This window comes from Phyllobates terribilis, unplaced genomic scaffold, assembly GCF_046119375.1.
Source record: "Phyllobates terribilis strain yellow unplaced genomic scaffold, ASM4611937v1 Scaffold_1816__1_contigs__length_206718, whole genome shotgun sequence".
Classification (NCBI taxonomy): domain Eukaryota; kingdom Metazoa; phylum Chordata; class Amphibia; order Anura; family Dendrobatidae; genus Phyllobates; species Phyllobates terribilis.
Genome location: NW_027364576.1, coordinates 154,998 through 179,304, shown reverse-complemented (window position 1 = coordinate 179,304; position 24,307 = coordinate 154,998). Strand labels below are relative to the sequence as shown.

Below are 24,307 nucleotides of genomic sequence, written 5' to 3'. Positions count from 1 at the left end.
CATATACACAGTGTCCATCAGTGAGACCCTCCATATACACACCGTCCATCAGTGAGACCCTCCATATACACAGCGTCCATCAGTGAGACCCTCCATATACACAGTGTCCATAAGTGAGACCCTCCATATACACAGCGTCCATCAGTGAGACCCTCCATATACACAGCGTCCATCAGTGAGACCCTCCATATACACAGCGTCCGTCAGTGTGAGACCCTCCATATACACAGCGTCCATCAGTGTGACACCCCCCATATACACAGCGTCCATCAGTATGACCCCCCCATATACACAGCGTCCATCAGTGAGACCCCCCATATACACAGCGTCCATCAGTGAGACCCTCCATATACACAGCGTCCATCAGTGTGACCCCCCCATATACACAGCGTCCGTCATTGTGAAGCCCCCTAATATACGTGATGTACTCGGAGGAGCACTTGCCCCCCAGGTTCTCACCTGTCCCAGCAGACGTCCCCGGAGATCTTGTGCATCTCGCCTAGTGTGGCCAATAAGAGTGAAGACTTCCCGCAGCCCACCTGTCCCACGATCATAGTCAGCTGACCTAAGGGGAGGGGACACCGGTCACAGAATATCAAGTACAATGTGCAAGGAGCAGAGCATCATGGGAGACAACGAAATCAGGAACATAATCACCTCGAGGAATCCGGATGTCAATGTTGGAGAGAGCGGGAGCGCCGTCTGGGGTCCACGTGAAAAAGCCACTACTGATCTACAGAGAGAGCCAGGATGAGAGCTGGGCCAGTAATATACCCACAAGAGAGCCATCCTCCCCACACCATGGAGGCAGAGAGACCCCTCCTCCCCACACCATGGAGGCAGAGACACCCCTCCTCCCCACACCATGGAAGCAGAGACACCCCTCCTCTCCACACCATGGAGGCAGAGACACCCCTCATCCCCACACCATGGAAGCAGAGACACCCCTCCTCCCCACACCATGGAGGCAGAGAGACCCCTCCTCCCCACACCATGGAGGCAGAGAGACCCCTCCTCCCCACACCATGGAGGCAGAGAGACCCCTCCTCCCCACACCATGGAGGCAGACAGACCCCTCCTCCCCACACCATGGAGGCAGACAGACCCCTCCTCCCCACACCATGGAGGCAGAGAGACCCCTCCTCCCCACACCATGGAGGCAGAGAGACCCCTCCTCCCCACACCATGGAGGCAGAGAGACCCCTCCTCCCCACACCATGGAGGCAGAGAGACCCCCTCCTCCCCACACCATGGAGGCAGAGAGACCCCCTCCTCCCCACACCATGGAGGCAGAGAGACCCCCTCCTCCCCACACCATGGAGGCAGAGAGACCCCCTCCTCCCCACACCATGGAGGCAGAGAGACCCCCTCCTCCCCACACCATGGAGGCAGAGAGACCCCCTCCTCCCCACACCATGGAGGCAGAGACACCCCTCGGAGGCAGAGACACCCCTCCTCCCCACACCATGGAGGCAGAGACACCCCTCCTCCCCACACCATGGAGGCAGAGACACCCCTCCTCCCCACACCATGGAGGCAGACAGACCCCTCCTCCCCACACCATGGAGGCAGACAGACCCCTCCTCCCCACACCATGGAGGCAGACAGACCCCTCCTCCCCACACCATGGAGGCAGAGAGACCCCTCCTCCCCACACCATGGAGGCAGAGAGACCCCTCCTCCCCACACCATGGAGGCAGAGACACCCCTCCTCCCCACACCATGGAGGCAGAGACACCCCTCCTCCCCACACCATGGAGGCAGAGACACCCCTGCTCCCCACACCATGGAGGCAGAGACACCCCTCCTCCCCACACCATGGAGGCAGACAGACCCCTCCTCCCCACACCATGGAGGCAGAGAGACCCCTCCTCCCCACACCATGGAGGCAGAGAGACCCCTCCTCCCCACACCATGGAGGCAGAGAGACCCCTCCTCCCCACACCATGGAGGCAGAGAGACCCCCTCCTCCCCACACCATGGAGGCAGAGAGACCCCCCTCCTCCCCACACCATGGAGGCAGAGAGAGACCCCCTCCTCCCCACACCATGGAGGCAGAGAGACCCCCTCCTCCCCACACCATGGAGGCAGAGAGACCCCCTCCTCCCCACACCATGGAGGCAGGGAGACCCCCTCCTCCCCACACCATGGAGGCAGGGACACCCCTCCTCCCCACACCATGGAGGCAGAGACACCCCTCCTCCCCACACCATGGAGGCAGAGACACCCCTCCTCCCCACACCATGGAGGCAGAGACACCCCTCCTCCCCACACCATGGAGGCAGACAGGCCCCTCCTCCCCACACCATGGAGGCAGACAGGCCCCTCCTCCCCACACCATGGAGGCAGACAGGCCCCTCCTCCCCACACCATGGAGGCAGACAGGCCCCTCCTCCCCACACCATGGAGGCAGACAGGCCCCTCCTCCCCACACCATGGAGGCAGACAGGCCCCTCCTCCTCACACCATGGAGGCAGACAGGCCCCTCCTCCCCACACCATGGAGGCAGACAGGCCCCTCCTCCCCACACCATGGAGGCAGACAGGCCCCTCCTCCCCACACCATGGAGGCAGAGAGACCCCCTCCTCCCCACACCATGGAGGCAGAGAGACCCCCTCCACCCCACACCATGGAGGCAGAGAGACCCCTCCTCCCCACACCATGGAGGCAGAGAGACCCCTCCTCCCCACACCATGGACGCAGAGAGACCACTCCTACCCAGCCATGGAGGCAGAGAGACCACTCCTACCCAGCCATGGACGCAGAGAGACCACTCCTACCCAGCCATGGACGCAGAGAGACCCCTCCTCCCCAGCCATGAACGCAGAGAGACCCCTCCTCCCCAGCCATGAACGCAGAGAGACCCCTCCTCCCCAGCCATGAACGCAGAGAGACCCCTCCTCCCCAGCCATGAACGCAGAGAGACCCCTCCTCCCCAGCCATGAACGCAGAGAGACCCCTCCTCCCCAGCCATGAACACAGAGAGACCCCTCCTCCCCAGCCATGAACGCAGAGAGACCCCTCCTCCCCAGCCATGAACGCAGAGAGACCCCGCCTCCCCAGCCATGAATGCAGAGAGACCCCTCCTCCCCAGCCATGAACGCAGAGAGACCCCTCCTCCCCAGCCATGAACGCAGAGAGACCCCTCCTCCCCAGCCATGAATGCAGAGAGATCTCTCCTTCCTGGTTGAGGAACAAGACAGACCCCTCATCCCCAGCCATGGATGCAGAGAAACCCCTCCTACCCAGCCATGGATGCAGAGAGACCACTTCTCCTCAGCCATAAACAGAGAAGAGACTCCTCCTCCCCAGTCATTAATGCAGAGACCCCTCCTTCCCAGCCATGAACACAGAGAGACCCCTCCTCCCCAGCCATGAACGCAGAGAGACCCCGCCTCCCCAGCCATGAATGCAGAGAGATCTCTCCTTCCTGGTTGAGGAACAAGACAGACCCCTCATCCCCAGCCATGGATGCAGAGAAACCCCTCCTCCCCAGCCATGAACACAGAGAGACCCCTCCTTCCCAGCCATGAACACAGAGAGACCCCTCCTCCCCAGCCATGAACGCAGAGAGACCCCTCCTCCCCAGCCATGAACGCAGAGAGACCCCTCCTCCCCAGCCATGAATGCAGAGAGATCTCTCCTTCCTGGTTGAGGAACAAGACAGACCCCTCATCCCCAGCCATGGATGCAGAGAAACCCCTCCTACCCAGCCATGGATGCAGAGAAACCCCTCCTACCCAGCCATGAACGCAGAGAGACCCCTCCTCCCCAGCCATGAACACAGAGAGACCCCTCCTCCCCAGCCATGAACGCAGAGAGACCCCTCCTCCCCAGCCATGAACGCAGAGAGACCCCGCCTCCCCAGCCATGAATGCAGAGAGACCCCTCCTCCCCAGCCATGAACGCAGAGAGACCCCTCCTCCCCAGCCATGAACGCAGAGAGACCCCTCCTCCCCAGCCATGAATGCAGAGAGATCTCTCCTTCCTGGTTGAGGAACAAGACAGACCCCTCATCCCCAGCCATGGATGCAGAGAAACCCCTCCTACCCAGCCATGGATGCAGAGAGACCACTTCTCCTCAGCCATAAACAGAGAAGAGACTCCTCCTCCCCAGTCATTAATGCAGAGACCCCTCCTTCCCAGCCATGAACACAGAGAGACCCCTCCTCCCCAGCCATGGATGCAGAGTGACCTCTCCTTCCTGGTTGAGGAACAAGACAGACCCCTCATCCCCAGTCATGAACGCAGAGAGACCCTTCCTTCCTGGCTGAGGTACAAGAGAGAACCCTCCTCCCTTGCAATGCATACAGAGACCCCGCTTTCCTGTCCTTGGACACAGACTTCCTCTTCCTCCATAGACACAGTATCTCAGGGGTTAATCTTCACCCTTATGCAGAACTCCTCCTCTTCACCGTCGCTCTCTACCCTCCGCTGTGGACAGTTGAAGGCGTTCCAGTCATCCCTGATTGGACTCTTCCGGTTTACCACCTTAAGGGGCTTTAAGGAGGGTACACAGTGAGTGTAGCTGTGGACGGGTCATGTGAGTCGCTCGCGTTTCTGACACTCACCAGTGCCTGATACTTGTGACGATTTCCCGTCTTCCGAGGCAGCAGACATTTATCGGTGTCCTCCCCAATCTCTTCACTGGAGAAGAACTCGCTCAATTTCTGGACACTGCAAGAACAGAAAACAGCACTGAAACTGTCACCGCCCTGATGTCAGATATCCCGGGGCCAGGGGTTCCTTCCCTATCCCTAAAGCTAGGGGCGACCTAGCTATCCTTACTCTCCATTTTACGTCTAATGGTGAAGAAGCCGGGGCCACGTGCCTTGCTGAGGTCCTAAATCAGCCTTTATCTGTCCCCTCCCCCCAGGGAAGTGGGGAGTAGTAGTGTATAAGAATACACAAACCAGAGTAACAAGGAAAGACATACAGAGATAAATGAAAATACCAATCATACAAATATGCTCTCACAAACAACAAAGTGGAACACCGAGAAGTATAGGAAGGAAAAAAAAACAAACTAGGAGAGGATAAGGATATGCGCAAAGATAAAATCACCAAGCAACAGTCTTTAGATCAACACTCCAAGTGCCTCCTCAAACAATCAGCACCCCCAACTCCAGAACTAGGCAGTATGAAACTAACACTGGCAATCCCTGATTGCCAGAGGCGAGTATATGTAGCAGAGGGGAGTGGCCAACACTGAACAGCTGAGACCAACAAAGCAGAACAGCTTCAGAAGCTTTCAACTGAACAGATTAACCTCTGCACTGCAAGCAGAAACCTGAACTGTTTAATATGATGGTGATGTGCTTCTAGTCAGTGAAGGAGCACCTGAAATCAGACAAGATCTTCTGGCCCCTCTCTGTTGCGGTAAACCCATGACAGAAACACTGACGGACGGCAGCAGTGACCACAACAACCAAGGGCAGAAAGTGTCATCACTAACAGTAGAAGAGCTGCACAGGCGTCTAACCGGGGAGATAAATCGGTATCACTAACATTAGAGGAGCTGTGCAGCCGCCCAACCGATGGCAGAAACCGGCATTACTAAAGTTATAGGAGCTGTGCAACTGTCCAAACAAGATCAGAAACCGTCATCACTAAAATGAAGGGGGGCTGCACAGTTGTCTAACCTAGGATAGAAACCGGCATCACTAACATTAGAGGATCTATACGGCCCTCCAACCGAGGATAAAACTGGCATCACTAACCTTAGAGGAGCTGTGCAGCCAGCCAACCAAGGACAGAAACCATTATCACTAACATTAGAGGAGCCGCGCAGCCATCCAATTGAGGAGAGAAACCGGCATCACTAACATTAGAGGAGCTGCGCAGCCGTCCAACCGAGGGCCGAAACCGGCATCATTAACAATGCAGGAACTGCAACTCCGTCCAACTGAGGGCAGAAACCGACATCACTAACAATACAGGAGCTGTGCAGCCGTCCAGCTGAGGAGAGAAACCGGCATCACTAACATTAGAGGAGCCGTGCAGTCGTCTAACCGGGGAGAGAAACCGGCATCACTAATATTAAAGGAGCTGCGCGGCCATCCAACTGAGGGCAGAAAGTGGCATCACTAACATTAGAGGAGCTGTGCAGCCATCGAACTGAGGGCTGAGAGTGGCATCACTAACATTAGAGGAGCTGTGCAGCCATCAAACTGAGGGCAGAAAACAACATCACCAACATTACAGGAGCTGCACAGCCGTCCAACTGAGGAGAGAAAGCGGCATCACATACATTAGAGGAGCTGCACAGCCGTCCAACTGAGGAGAGAAAGCGGCATCACATACATTAGAGGAGCTGCACAGCCGTCCAACTGAGGAGAGAAAGCGGCATCACATACATTAGAGGAGCTGCACAGCCATCCAACTGAGGAGAGAAAGCGGCATCACATACATTAGAGGAGCTGCACAGCCATCCAAATGAGGAGGGAAAGCGGCATCACATACATTAGAGGAGCTGCACAGCCGTCCAACTGAGGAGAGAAAGCGGCATCACATACATTAGAGGAGCTGCACAGCCATCCAACTGAGGAGAGAAAGCGGCATCACATACATTAGAGGAGCTGCACAGCCATCCAACTGAGGAGAGAAAGCGGCATCACATACATTAGAGGAGCTGCACAGCCATCCAACTGAGGAGAGAAAGCGGCATCACATACATTAGAGGAGCTGCACAGCCATCCAAATGAGGAGAGAAAGCGGCATCACATACATTAGAGGAGCTGCACAGCCGTCCAACTGAGGAGAGAAAGCGGCATCACATACATTAGAGGAGCTGCACAGCCATCCAACTGAGGAGAGAAAGCGGCATCACATACATTAGAGGAGCTGCACAGCCGTCCAACTGAGGAGAGAAAGCGGCATCACATACATTAGAGGAGCTGCACAGCCATCCAACTGAGGAGAGAAAGCGGCATCACATACATTAGAGGAGCAGTGCAGGATCCAGGAGCTCAACCAGGACAGGAAACAGTAGCACTGTGACATTTCAGGAGCTGCCAATTAACTGGGGCAGAAACCATATGAATTCAGTCACACAGACGAGCCCACTCTATATGCCATCAGCAACTCCTGCAGGTCACACAGAGCTACCACAGCGGCCGGGATGCTCAGTGACATTGCCAAACAATGAGCCCCCCGCCCAGCACCCCCATTGCTCATCATTAGCCTCAAAGCCCACATATCGCTCCCAGCACCACTATGAGGTATGTACCTGACCAGAGCTTTGACGGTAGAACGGACCACACTGGAGAGTAAGAATAATGGGGTCACCAGGATGTGGAACAGAGAGAGGGAGGCAAAAGCCACGGCGGGGGAGAAGTCATCACGGCTCAGGAGATGGACATGAACCACAAACGTCTGGATGAAAAGAGAGGGGGGAAACGGGTCAGCAGCAGGGGGTAGCGATAGCGGCAGCAGGGGACAGGGATACCGGGGGCAGCAAGGGGCAGGGATAGTGGTGGCAGCAGGGGACAGGGATACCGGGGGCAGCAAGGGGAAGGGATAGTGGTGGCAGCAGGGGACAGGGATACCGGGGGCAGCAAGGGGAAGGGATAGTGGTGGCAGCAGGGGACAGGGATAGTGGTGACAGCAGGGGGCAGTGACAGCAGCAAGGGGAAGGGATAGTGGTGGCAGCAGGGGACAGGGATAGTGGTGGCAGCAAGGGGCAGGGATAGTGGTGGCAGCAGGGGACAGGAATAGTGGTGGCAGCAAGGCGCAGGGATAGTGTGGCAGCAAGGGGCACGGATAGTGTGGCAGCAAGGGGCAGTGACAGCAGCAAGGGGCAGGGATAGTGGTGGCAGCAGGGGACAGGAATAGTGGTGGCAGCAAGGCGCAGGGATAGTGTGGCAGCAAGGGGCACGGATAGTGTGGCAGCAAGGGGCAGTGACAGCAGCAAGGGGCAGGGATAGTGGTGGCAGCAGGGGACAGGGATAGTGGTGGCAGCAAGGGGCAGGGATAGTGGTGGCAGCAGGGGACAGGGATAGTGGTGACAGCAGGGGGCAGTGACAGCAGCAAGGGGAAGGGATAGTGGTGGCAGCAGGGGACAGGAATAGTGGTGGCAGCAGGGGACAGGGATAGTGGTGGCAGCAGGGGGCAGTGACAGCAGCAAGGGGAAGGGATAGTGGTGGCAGCAGGGGACAGGGATAGTGGTGACAGCAGGGGGCAGTGACAGCAGCAAGGGGAAGGGATAGTGGTGGCAGCAGGGGACAGGGATAGTGGTGGCAGCAAGGGGCAGGGATAGTGGTGGCAGCAGGGGACAGGAATAGTGGTGGCAGCAAGGCGCAGGGATAGTGTGGCAGCAAGGGGCACGGATAGTGTGGCAGCAAGGGGCAGTGACAGCAGCAAGGGGCAGGGATAGTGGTGGCAGCAGGGGACAGGGATAGTGGTGGAAGCAAGGGGCAGGGATAGTGGTGGCAGCAAGGGGCAGTGACAGCAGCAAGGGGAAGGGATAGTGGTGGCAGCAGGGGACAGGGATAGTGGTGACAGCAGGGGGCAGTGACAGCAGCAAGGGGAAGGGATAGTGGTGGCAGCAGGGGACAGGAATAGTGGTGGCAGCAGGGGACAGGGATAGTGGTGACAGCAGGGGGCAGTGACAGCAGCAAGGGGAAGGGATAGTGGTGGCAGCAGGGGACAGGAATAGTGGTGGCAGCAGGGGACAGGGATAGTGGTGACAGCAGGGGGCAGTGACAGCAGCAAGGGGAAGGGATAGTGGTGGCAGCAGGGGACAGGGATAGTGGTGGCAGCAAGGGGCAGGGATAATGGTGGCAGCAAGGGGCAGTGACAGCAGCAAGGGGAAGGGATAGTGATGGCAGCAGGGGACAGGGATAGTGGTGGCAGCAAGGGACAGGGATAGTGGTGGCAGCAAGGGGCAGTGACAGCAGGAAGGGGAAGGGATAGTGGTGGCAGCAGGGGACAGGGATAGTGGTGGCAGCAGGGGACAGGGATAGTGGTGGCAGCAGGGGACAGGGACAGCAGCAAGGGGAAGGGATAGTGGTGGCAGCAGGGGACAGGGATAGTGGTGACAGCAGGGGGCAGTGACAGCAGCAAGGGGAAGGGATAGTGGTGGCAGCAGGGGACAGGGACAGTGGTGGCAGCAAGGGGCAGGGATAGTGGTGGCAGCAGGGGACAGGAATAGTGGTGGCAGCAAGGCGCAGGGATAGTGTGGCAGCAAGGGGCACGGATAGTGTGGCAGCAAGGGGCAGTGACAGCAGCAAGGGGCAGGGATAGTGGTGGCAGCAGGGGACAGGGATAGTGGTGGAAGCAAGGGGCAGGGATAGTGGTGGCAGCAAGGGGCAGTGACAGCAGCAAGGGGAAGGGATAGTGGTGGCAGCAGGGGACAGGGATAGTGGTGACAGCAGGGGACAGGGATAGTGGTGACAGCAGGGGGCAGTGACAGCAGCAAGGGGAAGGGATAGTGGTGGCAGCAGGGGACAGGAATAGTGGTGGCAGCAGGGGACAGGGATAGTGGTGACAGCAGGGGGCAGTGACAGCAGCAAGGGGAAGGGATAGTGGTGGCAGCAGGGGACAGGGATAGTGGTGGCAGCAAGGGGCAGGGATAGTGATGGCAGCAGGGGACAGGGATAGTGGTGGCAGCAAGGGGCAGGGATAGCGGGGGCAGCAAGGGGCAGGGATAGTGGTGGCAGCAAGGGGCAGGGATAGTGGTGGCAGCAAGGGGCAGGGATAGTGGTGGCAGCAAGGGGCAGGGATAGTGGTGGCAGCAAGGGGCAGGGATAATGGTGGCAGCAAAGGGCAGTGACAGCAGCAAGGGGAAGGGATAGTGATGGCAGCAGGGGACAGGGATAGTGGTGGCAGCAAGGGACAGGGATAGTGGTGGCAGCAAGGGGCAGTGACAGCAGGAAGGGGAAGGGATAATGGTGGCAGCAGGGGACAGGGATAGTGGTGGCAGCAGGGGACAGGGATAGTGGTGGCAGCAGGGGACAGGGACAGCAGCAAGGGGAAGGGATAGTGGTGGCAGCAGGGGACAGGGATAGTGGTGACAGCAGGGGGCAGTGACAGCAGCAAGGGGAAGGGATAGTGGTGGCAGCAGGGGACAGGGATAGTGGTGGCAGCAAGGGGCAGGGATAGTGGTGGCAGCAGGGGACAGGAATAATGGTGGCAGCAAGGGGCAGTGACAGCAGAAAGGGGCAGGGATAGTGGTCGCAGCAGGGGCCAGGGATAGCGGGAGCAGCAAGGGGCAGGGATAGATGTGGCGGCAAGGGGCAGTGACAACAGCGGCAGCAGTGATAACGGCAGTGGCGGCAGCAGAAGGCAACAATAGCGGCGGCAACAGGGGGCAGCACCAGAAGCCACTGGGACAAGAACGAATACACTTACTATGAGCACGGCAGCAATAGGGATGGCGGCATTCATGAATACTGCAAGACAAGAAATTAAGCATTTATCAGTGCCACGTAACACATACAGTACCTTGAAAATGTCTTCATACCCTGTGAACTCTTGATTTTTTTTCCCGTTGCACCCATAAACTTATATGTATTTTATATGACACAACACAAAGTAACAAGTATTTGTAAAGTGTAAAGGAAATGACACGAGGTTTTCTAAATATGTTAAAAATATAAATCTGAGAATTGTGCCGCGCATTAGTATTCAGCCCCTGAGTCAGTACTTTGTACGAACATCTGTCTATCTTTCTCTTCTGCAGTCTTTTGGGGTCTGTCTCTCCCACCTTTCTCTGCAGTCTTTTGGGGTCTGTCTCTCCCACCTTTCTCTGCAGTCTTTTGGGGTCTGTCTCTCCACCTTTCTCTTCTGCAGTCTTTTGGGGTCTGTCTCTCCCATCTTTCTCTGCTGCAGTCTTTTGGGGTCTGTCTCTCCCACCTTTCTCTGCAGTCTTTTGGGGTCTGTCTCTCCCACCTTTCTCTGCTGCAGTCTTTTGGGGTCTGTCTCTCCCACCTTTCTCTGCTACAGTCTTTTGTGGTCTGTCTCTCCCACCTTTCTCTGCAGTCTTTTGGGGTCTGTCTCTCCCACCTTTCTCTGCTGCAGTCTTTTGGGGTCTGTCTCTCCCACCTTCCTCTGCTGCAGTCTTTTGGGGTCTGTCTCTCCACCTTTCTCTTCTGCAGTCTTTTGGGGTCTGTCTCTCCCACCTTCCTCTGCTGCAGTCTTTTGGGGTCTGTCTCTCCCACCTTTCTCTTCTGCAGTCTTTTGGGGTCTGTCTCTCCCACCTTTCTCTGCAGTCTTTTGGGGTCTGTCTCTCCCACCTTTCTCTGCTGCAGTCTTTTGGGGTCTGTCTCTCCCACCTTTCTCTTCTGCAGTCTTTTGGGGTCTGTCTCTCCCACCTTCCTCTGCTGCAGTCTTTTGGGGTCTGTCTCTCCACCTTTCTCTGCTGCAGTCTTTTGGGGTCTGTCTCTCCACCTTCCTCTGCTGCAGTCTTTTGGGGTCTGTCTCTCCCACCTTTCTCTTCTGCAGTCTTTTGGGGTCTGTCTCTCCCACCTTTCTCTGCTGCAGTCTTTTGGGGTCTGTCTCTCCACCTTTCTCTGCTGCAGTCTTTTGGGGTCTGTCTATCTTTCTCTGCTGCAGTCTTTTGGGGTCTGTCTCTCCCACCTTTCTCTGCTGCAGTCTTTTGGGGTCTGTCTCTCCACCTTTCTCTGCTGCAGTCTTTTGGGGTCTGTCTATCTTTCTCTGCTGCAGTCTTTTGGGGTCTGTCTCTCCCACCTTTCTCTTCTGCAGTCTTTTGGGGTCTGTCTCTCCCACCTTTCTCTGCTGCAGTCGTTTGGGGTCTGTCTCTCCCACCTTTTTCTGCTGCAGTCTTTTGGGGTCTGTCTCTCCCACCTTTCTCTGCAGTCTTTTGGGGTCTGTCTCTCCACCTTTCTCTGCTGCAGTCTTTTGGGGTCTGTCTCTCCCACCTTTCTCTGCAGTCTTTTGGGGTCTGTCTCTCCCACCTTTTTCTGCTGCAGTCTTTTGGGGTCTGTCTCTCCCACCTTTCTCTGCAGTCTTTTGGGGTCTGTCTCTCCACCTTTCTCTGCTGCAGTCTTTTGGGGTCTGTCTCTCCCACCTTCCTCTGCTGCAGTCTTTTGGGGTCTGTCTCTCCACCTTTCTCTGCTGCAGTCTTTTGGGGTCTGTCTCTCCCACCTTCCTCTGCTGCAGTCTTTTGGGGTCTGTCTCTCCACCTTTCTCTTCTGCAGTCTTTTGGGGTCTGTCTCTCCCACCTTTCTCTTCTGCAGTCTTTTGGGGTCTGTCTCTCCCACCTTTCTCTTCTGCAGTCTTTTGGGGTCTGTCTCTCCACCTTTCTCTGCTGCAGTCTTTTGGGGTCTGTCTCTCCCACCTTTCTCTGCTGCAGTCTTTTGGGGTCTGTCTCTCCACCTTTCTCTGCTGCAGTCTTTTGGGGTCTGTCTCTCCCACCTTCCTCTGCTGCAGTCTTTTGGGGTCTGTCTCGCCCACCTTCCTCTGCTGCAGTCTTTTGGGGTCTGTCTCTCCACCTTTCTCTAATGCAGTCTTTTAGGGTCTGTCTCTCCCACCTTCCTCTGCTGCAGTCTTTTGGGGTCTGTCTCTCCACCTTTCTCTGCTGCAGTCTTTTGGGGTCTGTCTCTCCACCTTTCTCTTCTGCAGTCTTTTGGGGTCTGTCTCTCCCATCTTTCTCTGCTGCAGTCTTTTGGGGTCTGCCTCTCCCATCTTTCTCTGCTGCAGTCTTTTGGGGTCTGTCTCTCCCACCTTTCTCTGCAGTCATTTGAGGTCTGTCTCTCCCACCTTTTTCTGCTGCAGTCTTTTGGGGTCTGTCTCTCCCACCTTTCTCTGCTGCAGTCTTTTGGGGTCTGTCTCTCCCACCTTCCTCTGCTGCAGTCTTTTGGGGTCTGTCTCTCCCACCTTCCTCTGCTGCAGTCTTTTGGGGTCTGTCTCTCCCACCTTCCTCTGCTGCAGTCTTTTGGGGTCTGTCTCTCCACCTTTCTCTTCTGCAGTCTTTTGGGGTCTGTCTCTCCCACCTTTCTCTTCTGCAGTCTTTTGGGGTCTGTCTCTCCACCTTTCTCTGCTGCAGTCTTTTGGGGTCTGTCTCTCCCACCTTTCTCTGCTGCAGTCTTTTGGGGTCTGTCTCTCCACCTTTCTATGCTGCAGTCTTTTGGGGTCTGTCTCTCCCACCTTCCTCTGCTGCAGTCTTTTGGGGTCTGTCTCGCCCACCTTCCTCTGCTGCAGTCTTTTGGGGTCTGTCTCTCCACCTTTCTCTTCTGCAGTCTTTTGGGGTCTGTCTCTCCCACCTTCCTCTGCTGCAGTCTTTTGGGGTCTGTCTCTCCACCTTTCTCTGCTGCAGTCTTTTGGGGTCTGTCTCTCCACCTTTCTCTTCTGCAGTCTTTTGGGGTCTGTCTCTCCCATCTTTTTCTGCTGCAGTCTTTTGGGGTCTGCCTCTCCCATCTTTCTCTGCTGCAGTCTTTTGGGGTCTGTCTCTCCCACCTTTCTCTGCAGTCATTTGAGGTCTGTCTCTCCCACCTTTTTCTGCTGCAGTCTTTTGGGGTCTGTCTCTCCCACCTTTCTCTGCTGCAGTCTTTTGGGGTCTGTCTCTCCCACCTTCCTCTGCTGCAGTCTTTTGGGGTCTGTCTCTCCCACCTTCCTCTGCTGCAGTCTTTTGGGGTCTGTCTCTCCACCTTTCTCTTCTGCAGTCTTTTGGGGTCTGTCTCTCCCAACTTCCTCTGCTGCAGTCTTTTGGGGTCTGTCTCTCCACCTTTCTCTTCTGCAGTCTTTTGGGGTCTGTCTCTCCCACCTTCCTCTGCTGCAGTCTTTTGGGGTCTGTCTCTCCACCTTTCTCTTCTGCAGTCTTTTGGGGTCTGTCTCTCCCACCTTCCTCTGCTGCAGTCTTTTGGGGTCTGTCTCTCCACCTTTCTCTGCTGCAGTCTTTTGGGGTCTGTCTCTCCACCTTTCTCTGCTGCAGTCTTTTGGGGTCTGTCTCTCCCATCTTTCTCTGCTGCAGTCTTTTGGGGTATGTCTCTCCCACCTTTCTCTGCAGTCATTTGAGGTCTGTCTCTCCCACCTTCCTCTGCTGCAGTCTTTTGGGGTTTGTCTCTCCCACCTTTCTCTGCTGCAGTCTTTTGGGGTCTGTCTCTCCCACGTTCCTCTGCTGCAGTCTTTTGGGGTCTGTCTCTCCCACCTTCCTCTGCTGCAGTCTTTTGGGGTCTGTCTCTCCACCTTTCTCTTCTGCAGTCTTTTGGGGTCTGTCTCTCCCACCTTTCTCTGCTGCAGTCTTTTGGGGTATGTCTCTCCCACCTTTCTCTTCTGCAGTCTTTTGGGGTCTGTCTCTCCCACCTTTCTCTGCTGCAGTCTTTTGGGGTCTGTCTCTCCCACCTTCCTCTGCTGCAGTCTTTTGGGGTCTGTCTCTCCCACCTTTCTCTGCTGCAGTCTTTTGGGGTCTGTCTCTCCCACCTTCCTCTGCTGCAGTCTTTTGGGGTCTGTCTCTCCCACCTTTCTCTGCTGCAGTCTTTTGGGGTCTGTCTCTCCACCTTTCTCTGCTGCAGTCTTTTGGGGTGTGTCTCTCCCTCCTTTCTCTGCTGCAGTCTTTTGGGGTCTGTCTCTCCCACCTTTCTCTGCTGCAGTCTTTTGGGGTCTGTCTCTCCCACCTTTCTCTGCTGCAGTCTTTTGGGGTCTGTCTCTCCACCTTTCTCTGCTGCAGTCTTTTGGGGTCTGTCTCTCCCACCTTTCTCTTCTGCAGTCTTTTGGGGTCTGTCTCTCCCACCTTTCTCTGCTGCAGTCTTTTGGGGTCTGTCTCTCCCACCTTCCTCTGCTGCAGTCTTTTGGGGTCTGTCTCTCCCACCTTCCTCTGCTGCAGTCTTTTGGGGTCTGTCTCTCCCACCTTTCTCTGCTGCAGTCTTTTGGGGTCTGTCTCTCCCACCTTCCTCTGCTGCAGTCTTTTGGGGTCTGTCTCTCCCACCTTTCTCTGCTGCAGTCTTTTGGGGTCTGTCTCTCCACCTTTCTCTGCTGCAGTCTTTTGGGGTGTGTCTCTCCCTCCTTTCTCTGCTGCAGTCTTTTGGGGTCTGTCTCTCCCACCTTTCTCTGCTGCAGTCTTTTGGGGTCTGTCTCTCCCACCTTTCTCTGCTGCAGTCTTTTGGGGTCTGTCTCTCCACCTTTCTCTGCTGCAGTCTTTTGGGGTCTGTCTCTCCCACCTTTCTCTTCTGCAGTCTTTTGGGGTCTGTCTCTCCCACCTTTCTCTGCTGCAGTCTTTTGGGGTCTGTCTCTCCCACCTTCCTCTGCTGCAGTCTTTTGGGGTCTGTCTCTCCCACCTTTCTCTGCTGCAGTCTTTTGGGGTCTGTCTCTCCCACCTTCCTCTGCTGCAGTCTTTTGGGGTCTGTCTCTCCCACCTTCCTCTGCTGCAGTCTTTTGGGGTCTGTCTCTCCCACCTTCCTCTGCTGCAGTCTTTTGGGGTCTGTCTCTCCCACCTTTCTCTGCTGCAGTCTTTTGGGGTTTGTCTCTCCCACCTTTCTCTGCTGCAGTCTTTTGGGGTCTGTCTCTCCACCTTTCTCTTCTGCAGTCTTTTGGGGTCTGTCTCTCCCACCTTTCTCTGCTGCAGTCTTTTGGGGTCTGTCTCTCCACCTTTCTCTTCTGCAGTCTTTTGGGGTCTGTCTCTCCCACCTTCCTCTGCTGCAGTCTTTTGGGGTCTGTCTCTCCACCTTTCTCTGCTGCAGTCTTTTGGGGTTTGTCTCTCCCACCTTCCTCTGCTGCAGTCTTTTGGGGTCTGTCTCTCCACCTTTCTCTGCTGCAGTCTTTTGGGGTCTGTCTCTCCACCTTTCTCTTCTGCAGTCTTTTGGGGTCTGTCTCTCCCACCTTTCTCTGCTGCAGTCTTTTGGGGTCTGTCTCTCCACCTTTCTCTTCTGCAGTCTTTTGGGGTCTGTCTCTCCCACCTTCCTCTGCTGCAGTCTTTTGGGGTCTGTCTCTCCACCTTTCTCTGCTGCAGTCTTTTGGGGTCTGTCTCTCCCACCTTCCTCTGCTGCAGTCTTTTGGGGTCTGTCTCTCCACCTTTCTCTGCTGCAGTCTTTTGGGGTTTGTCTCTCCCACCTTTCTCTGCTGCAGTCTTTTGGGGTCTGTCTCTCCACCTTTCTCTTCTGCAGTCTTTTGGGGTCTGTCTCTCCCACCTTCCTCTGCTGCAGTCTTTTGGGGTCTGTCTCTCCACCTTTCTCTGCTGCAGTCTTTTGGGGTCTGTCTCTCCCACCTTTCTCTGCTGCAGTCTTTTGGGGTCTGTCTCTCCACCTTTCTCTGCTGCAGTCTTTTGGGGTCTGTCTCTCCCACCTTCCTCTGCTGCAGTCTTTTGGGGTCTGTCTCTCCCACCTTCCTCTGCTGCAGTCTTTTGGGGTCTGTCTCTCCACCTTTCTCTTCTGCAGTCTTTTGGGGTCTGTCTCTCCCACCTTCCTCTGCTGCAGTCTTTTGGGGTCTGTCTCTCCACCTTTCTCTGCTGCAGTCTTTTGGGGTCTGTCTCTCCACCTTTCTCTTCTGCAGTCTTTTGGGGTCTGTCTCTCCACCTTTCTCTTCTGCAGTCTTTTGGGGTCTGTCTCTCCCATCTTTCTCTGCTGCAGTCTTTTGGGGTCTGCCTCTCCCATCTTTCTCTGCTGCAGTCTTTTGGGGTCTGTCTCTCCCACCTTTCTCTGCAGTCATTTGAGGTCTGTCTCTCCCACCTTTTTCTGCTGCAGTCTTTTGGGGTCTGTCTCTCCCACCTTTCTCTGCTGCAGTCTTTTGGGGTCTGTCTCTCCCACCTTCCTCTGCTGCAGTCTTTTGGGGTCTGTCTCTCCCACCTTCCTCTGCTGCAGTCTTTTGGGGTCTGTCTCTCCACCTTTCTCTTCTGCAGTCTTTTGGGGTCTGTCTCTCCCAACTTCCTCTGCTGCAGTCTTTTGGGGTCTGTCTCTCCACCTTTCTCTTCTGCAGTCTTTTGGGGTCTGTCTCTCCCACCTTCCTCTGCTGCAGTCTTTTGGGGTCTGTCTCTCCCACCTTTCTCTTCTGCAGTCTTTTGGGGTCTGTCTCTCCACCTTTCTCTGCTGCAGTCTTTTGGGGTCTGTCTCTCCCACCTTTCTCTGCTGCAGTCTTTTGGGGTCTGTCTCTCCACCTTTCTCTGCTGCAGTCTTTTGGGGTCTGTCTCTCCCACCTTTCTCTTCTGCAGTCTTTTGGGGTCTGTCTCTCCCACCTTTCTCTGCTGCAGTCTTTTGGGGTCTGTCTCTCCACCTTTCTCTGCTGCAGTCTTTTGGGGTCTGTCTCTCCCACCTTCCTCTGCTGCAGTCTTTTGGGGTCTGTCTCTCCCACCTTCCTCTGCTGCAGTCTTTTGGGGTCTGTCTCTCCACCTTTCTCTTCTGCAGTCTTTTGGGGTCTGTCTCTCCCACCTTCCTCTGCTGCAGTCTTTTGGGGTCTGTCTCTCCACCTTTCTCTGCTGCAGTCTTTTGGGGTCTGTCTCTCCACCTTTCTCTTCTGCAGTCTTTTGGGGTCTGTCTCTCCCATCTTTCTCTGCTGCAGTCTTTTGGGGTATGTCTCTCCCACCTTTCTCTGCAGTCATTTGAGGTCTGTCTCTCCCACCTTTCTCTGCTGCAGTCTTTTGGGGTCTGTCTCTCCCACCTTCCTCTGCTGCAGTCTTTTGGGGTCTGTCTCTCCACCTTTCTCTTCTGCAGTCTTTTGGGGTCTGTCTCTCCCACCTTCCTCTGCTGCAGTCTTTTGGGGTCTGTCTCTCCACCTTTCTCTGCTGCAGTCTTTTGGGGTCTGTCTCTCCACCTTTCTCTTCTGCAGTCTTTTGGGGTCTGTCTCTCCCATCTTTCTCTGCTGCAGTCTTTTGGGGTCTGTCTCTCCCACCTTTCTCTGCAGTCATTTGAGGTCTGTCTCTCCCACCTTTCTCTGCTGCAGTCTTTTGGGGTCTGTCTCTCCCACCTTTCTCTGCTGCAGTCTTTTGGGGTCTGTCTCTCCCACCTTCCTCTGCTGCAGTCTTTTGGGGTCTGTGTCTCCCACCTTCCTCTGCTGCAGTCTTTTGGGGTCTGTCTCTCCACCTTTCTCTTCTGCAGTCTTTTGGGGTCTGTCTCTCCCACCTTTCTCTGCTGCAGTCTTTTGGGGTATGTCTCTCCCACCTTTCTCTTCTGCAGTCTTTTGGGGTCTGTCTCTCCCACCTTTCTCTGCTGCAGTCTTTTGGGGTCTGTCTCTCCCACCTTCCTCTGCTGCAGTCTTTTGGGGTCTGTCTCTCCCACCTTCCTCTGCTGCAGTCTTTTGGGGTCTGTCTCTCCCACCTTTCTCTGCTGCAGTCTTTTGGGGTCTGTCTCTCCCACCTTCCTCTGCTGCAGTCTTTTGGGGTCTGTCTCTCCCACCTTTCTCTGCTGCAGTCTTTTGGGGTCTGTCTCTCCACCTTTCTCTGCTGCAGTCTTTTGGGGTCTGTCTCTCCCACCTTTCTCTGCTGCAGTCTTTTGGGGTCTGTCTCTCCCACCTTTCTCTGCTAAAGTCTTTTGGGGTCTGTCTCTCCCACCTTTCTCTGCTGCAGTCTTTTGGGGTCTGTCTCTCCACCTTTCTCTGCTGCAGTCTTTTGGGGTCTGTCTCTCCCACCTTTCTCTTCTGCAGTCTTTTGGGGTCTGTCTCTCCCACCTTTCTCTGCTGCAGTCTTTTGGGGTCTGTCTCTCCCACCTTCCTCTGCTGCAGTCTTTTGGGGTCTGTCTCTCCCACCTTTCTCTGCTGCAGTCTTTTGGGGTCTGTCTCTCCCACCTTCCTCTGCTGCAGTCTTTTGGGGTCTGTCTCTCCCACCTTCCTCTGCTGCAGTCTTTTGGGGTCTGTCTCTCCCACCTTTCTCTGCTGCAGTCTTTTGGGGTTTGTCTCTCCCACCTTTCTCTGCTGCAGTCTTTTGGGGTCTGTCTCTCCACCTTTCTCTTCTGCAGTCTTTTGGGGTCTGTCTCTCCCACCTTTCTCTGCTGCAGTCTTTTGGGGTCTGTCTCTCCCACCTTTCTCTTCTGCAGTCTTTTGGGGTCTGTCTCTCCCACCTTTCACTGCTGCAGTCTTTTGGGGTCTGTCTCTCCCACCTTTCTCTGCTGCAGTCTTTTGGGGTCTGTCACACAAGAGCGGTGAACGCCGGTCACACAAGAGCGGTGAACGCCGGTCACAGAAGAGCGGTGAACACCGGTCACAGAAGAGCGGTGAACACCGGTCACAGAAGAGCGGTGAACGCCGGTCACAGAAGAGCGGTGAACGCCGGTCACACAAGAGCAGTGAACGCCGGTCACACAAGAGCGGTGAACGCCGGTCACACAAGAGCGGTGAACGCCGGTCACACAAGAGAGGTGAACGCCGGTCACACAAGAGAGGTGAACGCCGGTCACACAAGAGCGGTGAACGCCGGTCACACAAGAGCGGTGAACGCCGGTCACACAAGAGCGGTGAACGCCGGTCACAGAAGAGCGGTGAACGCCGGTCACAGAAGAGCGGTGAACGCCGGTCACAGAAGAGCGGTGAACGCCGGTCACAGAAGAGCGGTGAACGCCGGTCACAGAAAAGCGGTGAACGCCGGTCACAGAAAAGCGGTGAACGCCGGTCACAGAAAAGCGGTGAACGCCGGTCACAGAAAAGCGGTGAATGCCGGTCACACAAGAGCAGTGAATGCCAGTCACACAAGAGCAGAGAATGCCAGTCACACAAGAGCAGAGAATGCCAGTCACACAAGAGCGGAGAATGCCGGTCACACAAGAGCGGAGAATGCCGGTCACACAAGAGCGGAGAATGCCGGTCACACAAGAGCGGAGAATGCCGGTCACACAAGAGCGGAGAATGCCGGTCACACAAGAGCGGAGAATGCCGGTCACACAAGAGCGGAGAATGCCGGTCACACAAGAGCGGAGAATGCCGGTCACACAAGAGCGGAGAATGCCGGTCACACAAGAGCGGAGAATGCCGGTCACACAAGAGCGGAGAATGCCGGTCACACAAGAGCGGAGAATGCCGGTCACACAAGAGCGGAGAATGCCGGTCACACAAGAGCGGAGAATGCCGGTCACACAAGAGCGGAGAATGCCGGTCACACAAGAGCGGTGAATGACGATCACAGAAAAGCAGTGAATGACGATCACAGAAGAGCGGTGAATGCCTGTCAAGAAGACACAGGCGAGATCATACAAAATCCCACCGCTGCCACCAATTTGTCAGGGATTATGCACACGCACTGTCCCGATTACTCACTAAGTAGTTATCGGCAAGTGAGCAGTGAGCGTATGGCATACACACCTCCAAATTCCAGCGCATGGAATATGTGTACATGCCCCCGTACGATCACCGTCAGCTTCACGATAGCCCAATTAAGTTTATTCGCTGCCACCACCAATCAGTTTCGTTTTTTAAAATATATAAAATCCACTACAGGCCTGATTGGATGCCTGCTTTCTGGTAGCTTCAGGGGAGGAACAATTACAGAACAGAAGAAACAGGACTATTAAATTTTATATTTCATCCAAAGGGAGGCAGCGTTTATGAAAAAAATACACAAAAGATTTTACAAAGGGGGACAAGACAATACAGCATATACAGTTACACAAAATAAAAGGGATTAACAGAAGAAACTTACTAGACCGATCGCAGAGACGATTCAGTTTAGCTGGAGGGAAGCTCTCCAATTCTGGCCGTTATGGAACGGGACCCCTGCTTACACAAATATGTATCTCCCAGCATGAGTACAGACCCATATACAGCTTGATCTTTTATGCCAAATGGGGGCCTGCCCACACACTCCCCTGTGATGACCTCACGTGGGCTGGTCTCACGTGGTCTGGTTTTATTAAACTTCTAATTTCTGTGATATCTCCTCAATGGTTGATCACAGAAGTTAGCAAGTGATGCCATCTTTTTTTATTGCGATTTTACCTTTACTTTGAGACCACACATGACATGGCTGCTGTCCCTTATTTTTGTGTTCTTGTGTTACAGCTCACCGGGAGGGCTCACAGATATGGAAAAATATGCCTACTGTTCCTTAGCTAGCCCCGCTGCTAAAAATGTGTGTCCCATCACAATCGGAATTATAGAACTTCTGATATTGCACATTTCAAGTCGGTGCCTACGAGTCGGCCTGATGTCTGGTGATTAAAGGAAAGCGCAAATGACAATGACCCGGCTATTGTACAGAGTGTGATAGTTTCCCTTTGAAGCTTTAACGAGATGTTTCCAGTCCTTTTCAGTCTCTGACCCATATGTTCAAAGGTGTCTATTCGTCACCCATGTCTCTCCATTTGGTATGGTAACTAGCCTGGATAGTTGAGTTTGCCACCTCTTTTATGTACTGCCATTTGCATAGAGACAGCTCCTTAGCTCTTGCTCCTTTAACAAATGGTATAGGGGAGGATGGAAGAGTGAGAGGGATTTCAGAGGGAGAGAGAGATTTCTAATATTTTATAACAATGCCGATTACAGAAGAGCGATGAATGCCGGTCACACGAGAGCGGAGAATGCCGGTCACACGAGAGCGGAGAATGCCGGTCACACGAGAGCGGAGAATGCTAGTCACACGAGAGCGGAGAATGCCAGTCACACGAGAGCGGAGAATGCCAGTCACACGAGAGCGGAGAATGCCAGTCACACGAGAGCGGAGAATGCCAGTCACACGAGAGCGGAGAATGCCAGTCACACGAGAGCGGAGAATGCCAGTCACACGAGAGCGGAGAATGCCAGTCACACGAGAGCGGAGAATGCCAGTCACACGAGAGCGGAGAATGCCAGTCACACGAGAGCGGAGAATGCCAGTCACACGAGAGCGGAGAATGCCAGTCACACACGAGCAGTCAGTGCCGATCACACACGAGCGGTCAGTGCCGATCACACACGAGCGGTCAGTGCCGATCACACACGAGCGGTCAGTGCCGATCACACACGAGCGGTCAGTGCCGATCACACACGAGCGGTCAGTGCCGATCACACACGAGCGGTCAGTGCCGATCAGAGCGTATTTTCAGCCATATGTGTCCTTCATCATGGTGAATTCTCTGGTTATAGGGATGAATCGATACACTGTGTTCCAAATTATTATGCAAATAATCTTTTCTCAGATTTTCCCACATTCCCTATATGAATTGCAGTCATTGTCATTTTCCAGTCAAATAACTATTCGAGGACAATTGAAAGGTTTTTGTATAAACTGCCTATGATAACAGTATATTTAAAAAAAATAAAAAACTCAAACTGCCCTCAAAATGCATGTTCCAAATTATTCTGCACAGCAGAGGTTTCAACCTTTTCATTTTAATAAAGAACAAAAAAATGGTCATTTGTGAAATTCTAAGCATTAGCAGGTTATTACACACTGAAATCAAACAGTTTTCACCTCAAAACTTTATTCTAGGTGATGTTACATTTGCACATAGGACCCCTTGTTGGAAAGGAGCTTCTGAACTCTCTCGTCCATTGAATTTGTCAGGTTTTGGATGGTTTCTGCTTCAGTTGTTTTGCATGAGGACAGAATACCCTCCCAGAGCTGTTGCTTAGATGTGAACTGCCTCCCGCCATCATAGACACTCCTTTTGATGATGCTCCAGAGGTTCTCAATGGGGTTGAGGTCAGGGGAGCATGGGGGTCACACCATAAGTTTGTCCCCTTTTATGCCCATAGCAGCCAGAGATGCAGATGTTTTATGTGCAGCATGAGATGGTGCATTATCATGCAGAAAAATGATCTTGCTGTGAAATACACGGTTCTTCTTCTTGAACCATGGCAGGAAGTGCTGTTTGAGAAACTCAACATACATTATGGAGTTCATCTTTACCCCTTCAGGGATCGTAAAAGGGCCGACAATCTCTCTCCCCATGATTCCAGCCCAAAACATTACTCCACCTCCTCCTTGTCGGCGCCGTAGCCATGTTTGCATGGGGTGTTCATCAACCAGCCATCCTCCACTCCATCCATCTGGACCATCGAGATCATTTCATGCTTGATAATGCCCCGTCTCATGCTGCACATAACACATCTGCATCTCTGGCTGCTATGGGCATAAAAGGGGACAAACTTATGGTGTGACCCCCATGCTCCCCTGACCTCAACCCCATTGAGAACCTCTGGAGCATCATTAAAAGGAGTGTCTATGATGGCGGGAGGCAGTTCACATCTAAGCAACAGCTCTGGGAGGGTATTCTGTCCTCATGCAAAACAATTGAAGCAGAAACCATCCAAAACCTGACAAATTCAATGGACGAGAGAGTTCAGAAGCTCCTTTCCAACAAGGGGTCCTATGTGCAAATGTGACATCACCTAGAATAAAGTTTTGAGGTGAAAACTGTTTGATTTCAGTGTGTAATAACCTGCTAATGCTTAGAATTTCACAAATGACCATTTTTTTGTTCTTTATTAAAATGAAAAGGTTGAAACCTCTGCTGTGCAGAATAATTTGGAACATGCATTTTGAGGGCAGTTTGAGTTTTTTATTTTTTTTAAATATACTGTTATCATCGGCAGTTTATACAAAAACCTTTCAATTGTACTCTAATAGTTATTTGACTGGAAAATTACAATGACTGCAAATCATATAGGGAATGTGGGAAAATCTGAGAAAATATTATTTGCATAATAATTTGGAACACAGTGTATAGTCCCCAATAGCAGAGTCCGCCGCCTCAGATGGAAACCACAGATAATGTGCACAGGGCAGATTTAAAGGGTAACTGTCATGTAAAAAAATGCTATTAACCCGCAGATATGGGGTGAACCTGCAGATTAATAGCATTCAAAACCGGCCCGGCGCCTGCAGTGAGGGGAAATGAATGTACCTTGGGCTTTCAGTCGGGGGGTGCTCAGCATTAGAGCTGGCTGTCAGTAAGTGCCGGCCGCACCCCAATAACTGAAAGCCCGAGGCTGCCAGGCTGGAGTGAAGTTCATTTCATCCCAGTTGCCGTGCGATCAGTACAGCGACCACACGGCTTCAGAACGCTGTTAACCTGCATATTAACCCCATATCTCATGTTTAACCCCATATCTCCCAGTTAACCCCATATCTGCAGGTTAATAGTGTTTCTTTACATGACAGGTTCCCTTTGATTCTCTTAGTGGATGCTTTCTGAGGACAGAGTCAGGTATCCATGCTGGAGAAAGGTCAGATTAATGTGAACAAGGTGATAAGATAAGGGTGGTGAGCAGAGCGCGGCTGACAGATGGGATTCATTTAACAAGTCAGATGTAAAAAATCTAAATTGAAAAAATAATAACCTCCCTCCCTCTTTCTTCAAAAGTATACATGATTTTAAGATCCAACCCTGGGGCCCTGGTGTCTGGATGATTTCCCCTCCAGGCTTTTTGCTTTCTCGCACCATGAAGTGATGGCTGCTTTGTCCATGTGTGATTAGGACACATTTCTGCTGTGCGGAGTGATGATACGTGGGGCCCC

At 53.9% G+C, this 24,307-nt stretch overlaps 1 protein-coding gene across 1 annotated transcript in view; it reads right to left on the bottom strand.

Annotated features, from left to right (window-relative positions):
- Nucleotides 1–24,307, bottom strand: part of LOC141245238 (ATP-binding cassette sub-family C member 8-like) — a gene marked incomplete at its 3' end in the record, with an annotated part of 184,626 nt that overhangs the window by 26,709 nt on the left and 133,610 nt on the right. The window contains exons 11-16 of the mRNA XM_073669057.1: nt 10,351–10,391; nt 7,229–7,374; nt 4,572–4,677; nt 4,390–4,500; nt 658–733; nt 460–565 (exon numbers count right to left, since the gene is read on the bottom strand). Of these exons, the coding sequence (XP_073525158.1) occupies nt 460–565; nt 658–733; nt 4,390–4,500; nt 4,572–4,677; nt 7,229–7,374; nt 10,351–10,391 (586 nt within the window). The remainder of the gene's footprint in view (nt 1–459; nt 566–657; nt 734–4,389; nt 4,501–4,571; nt 4,678–7,228; nt 7,375–10,350; nt 10,392–24,307) is intronic.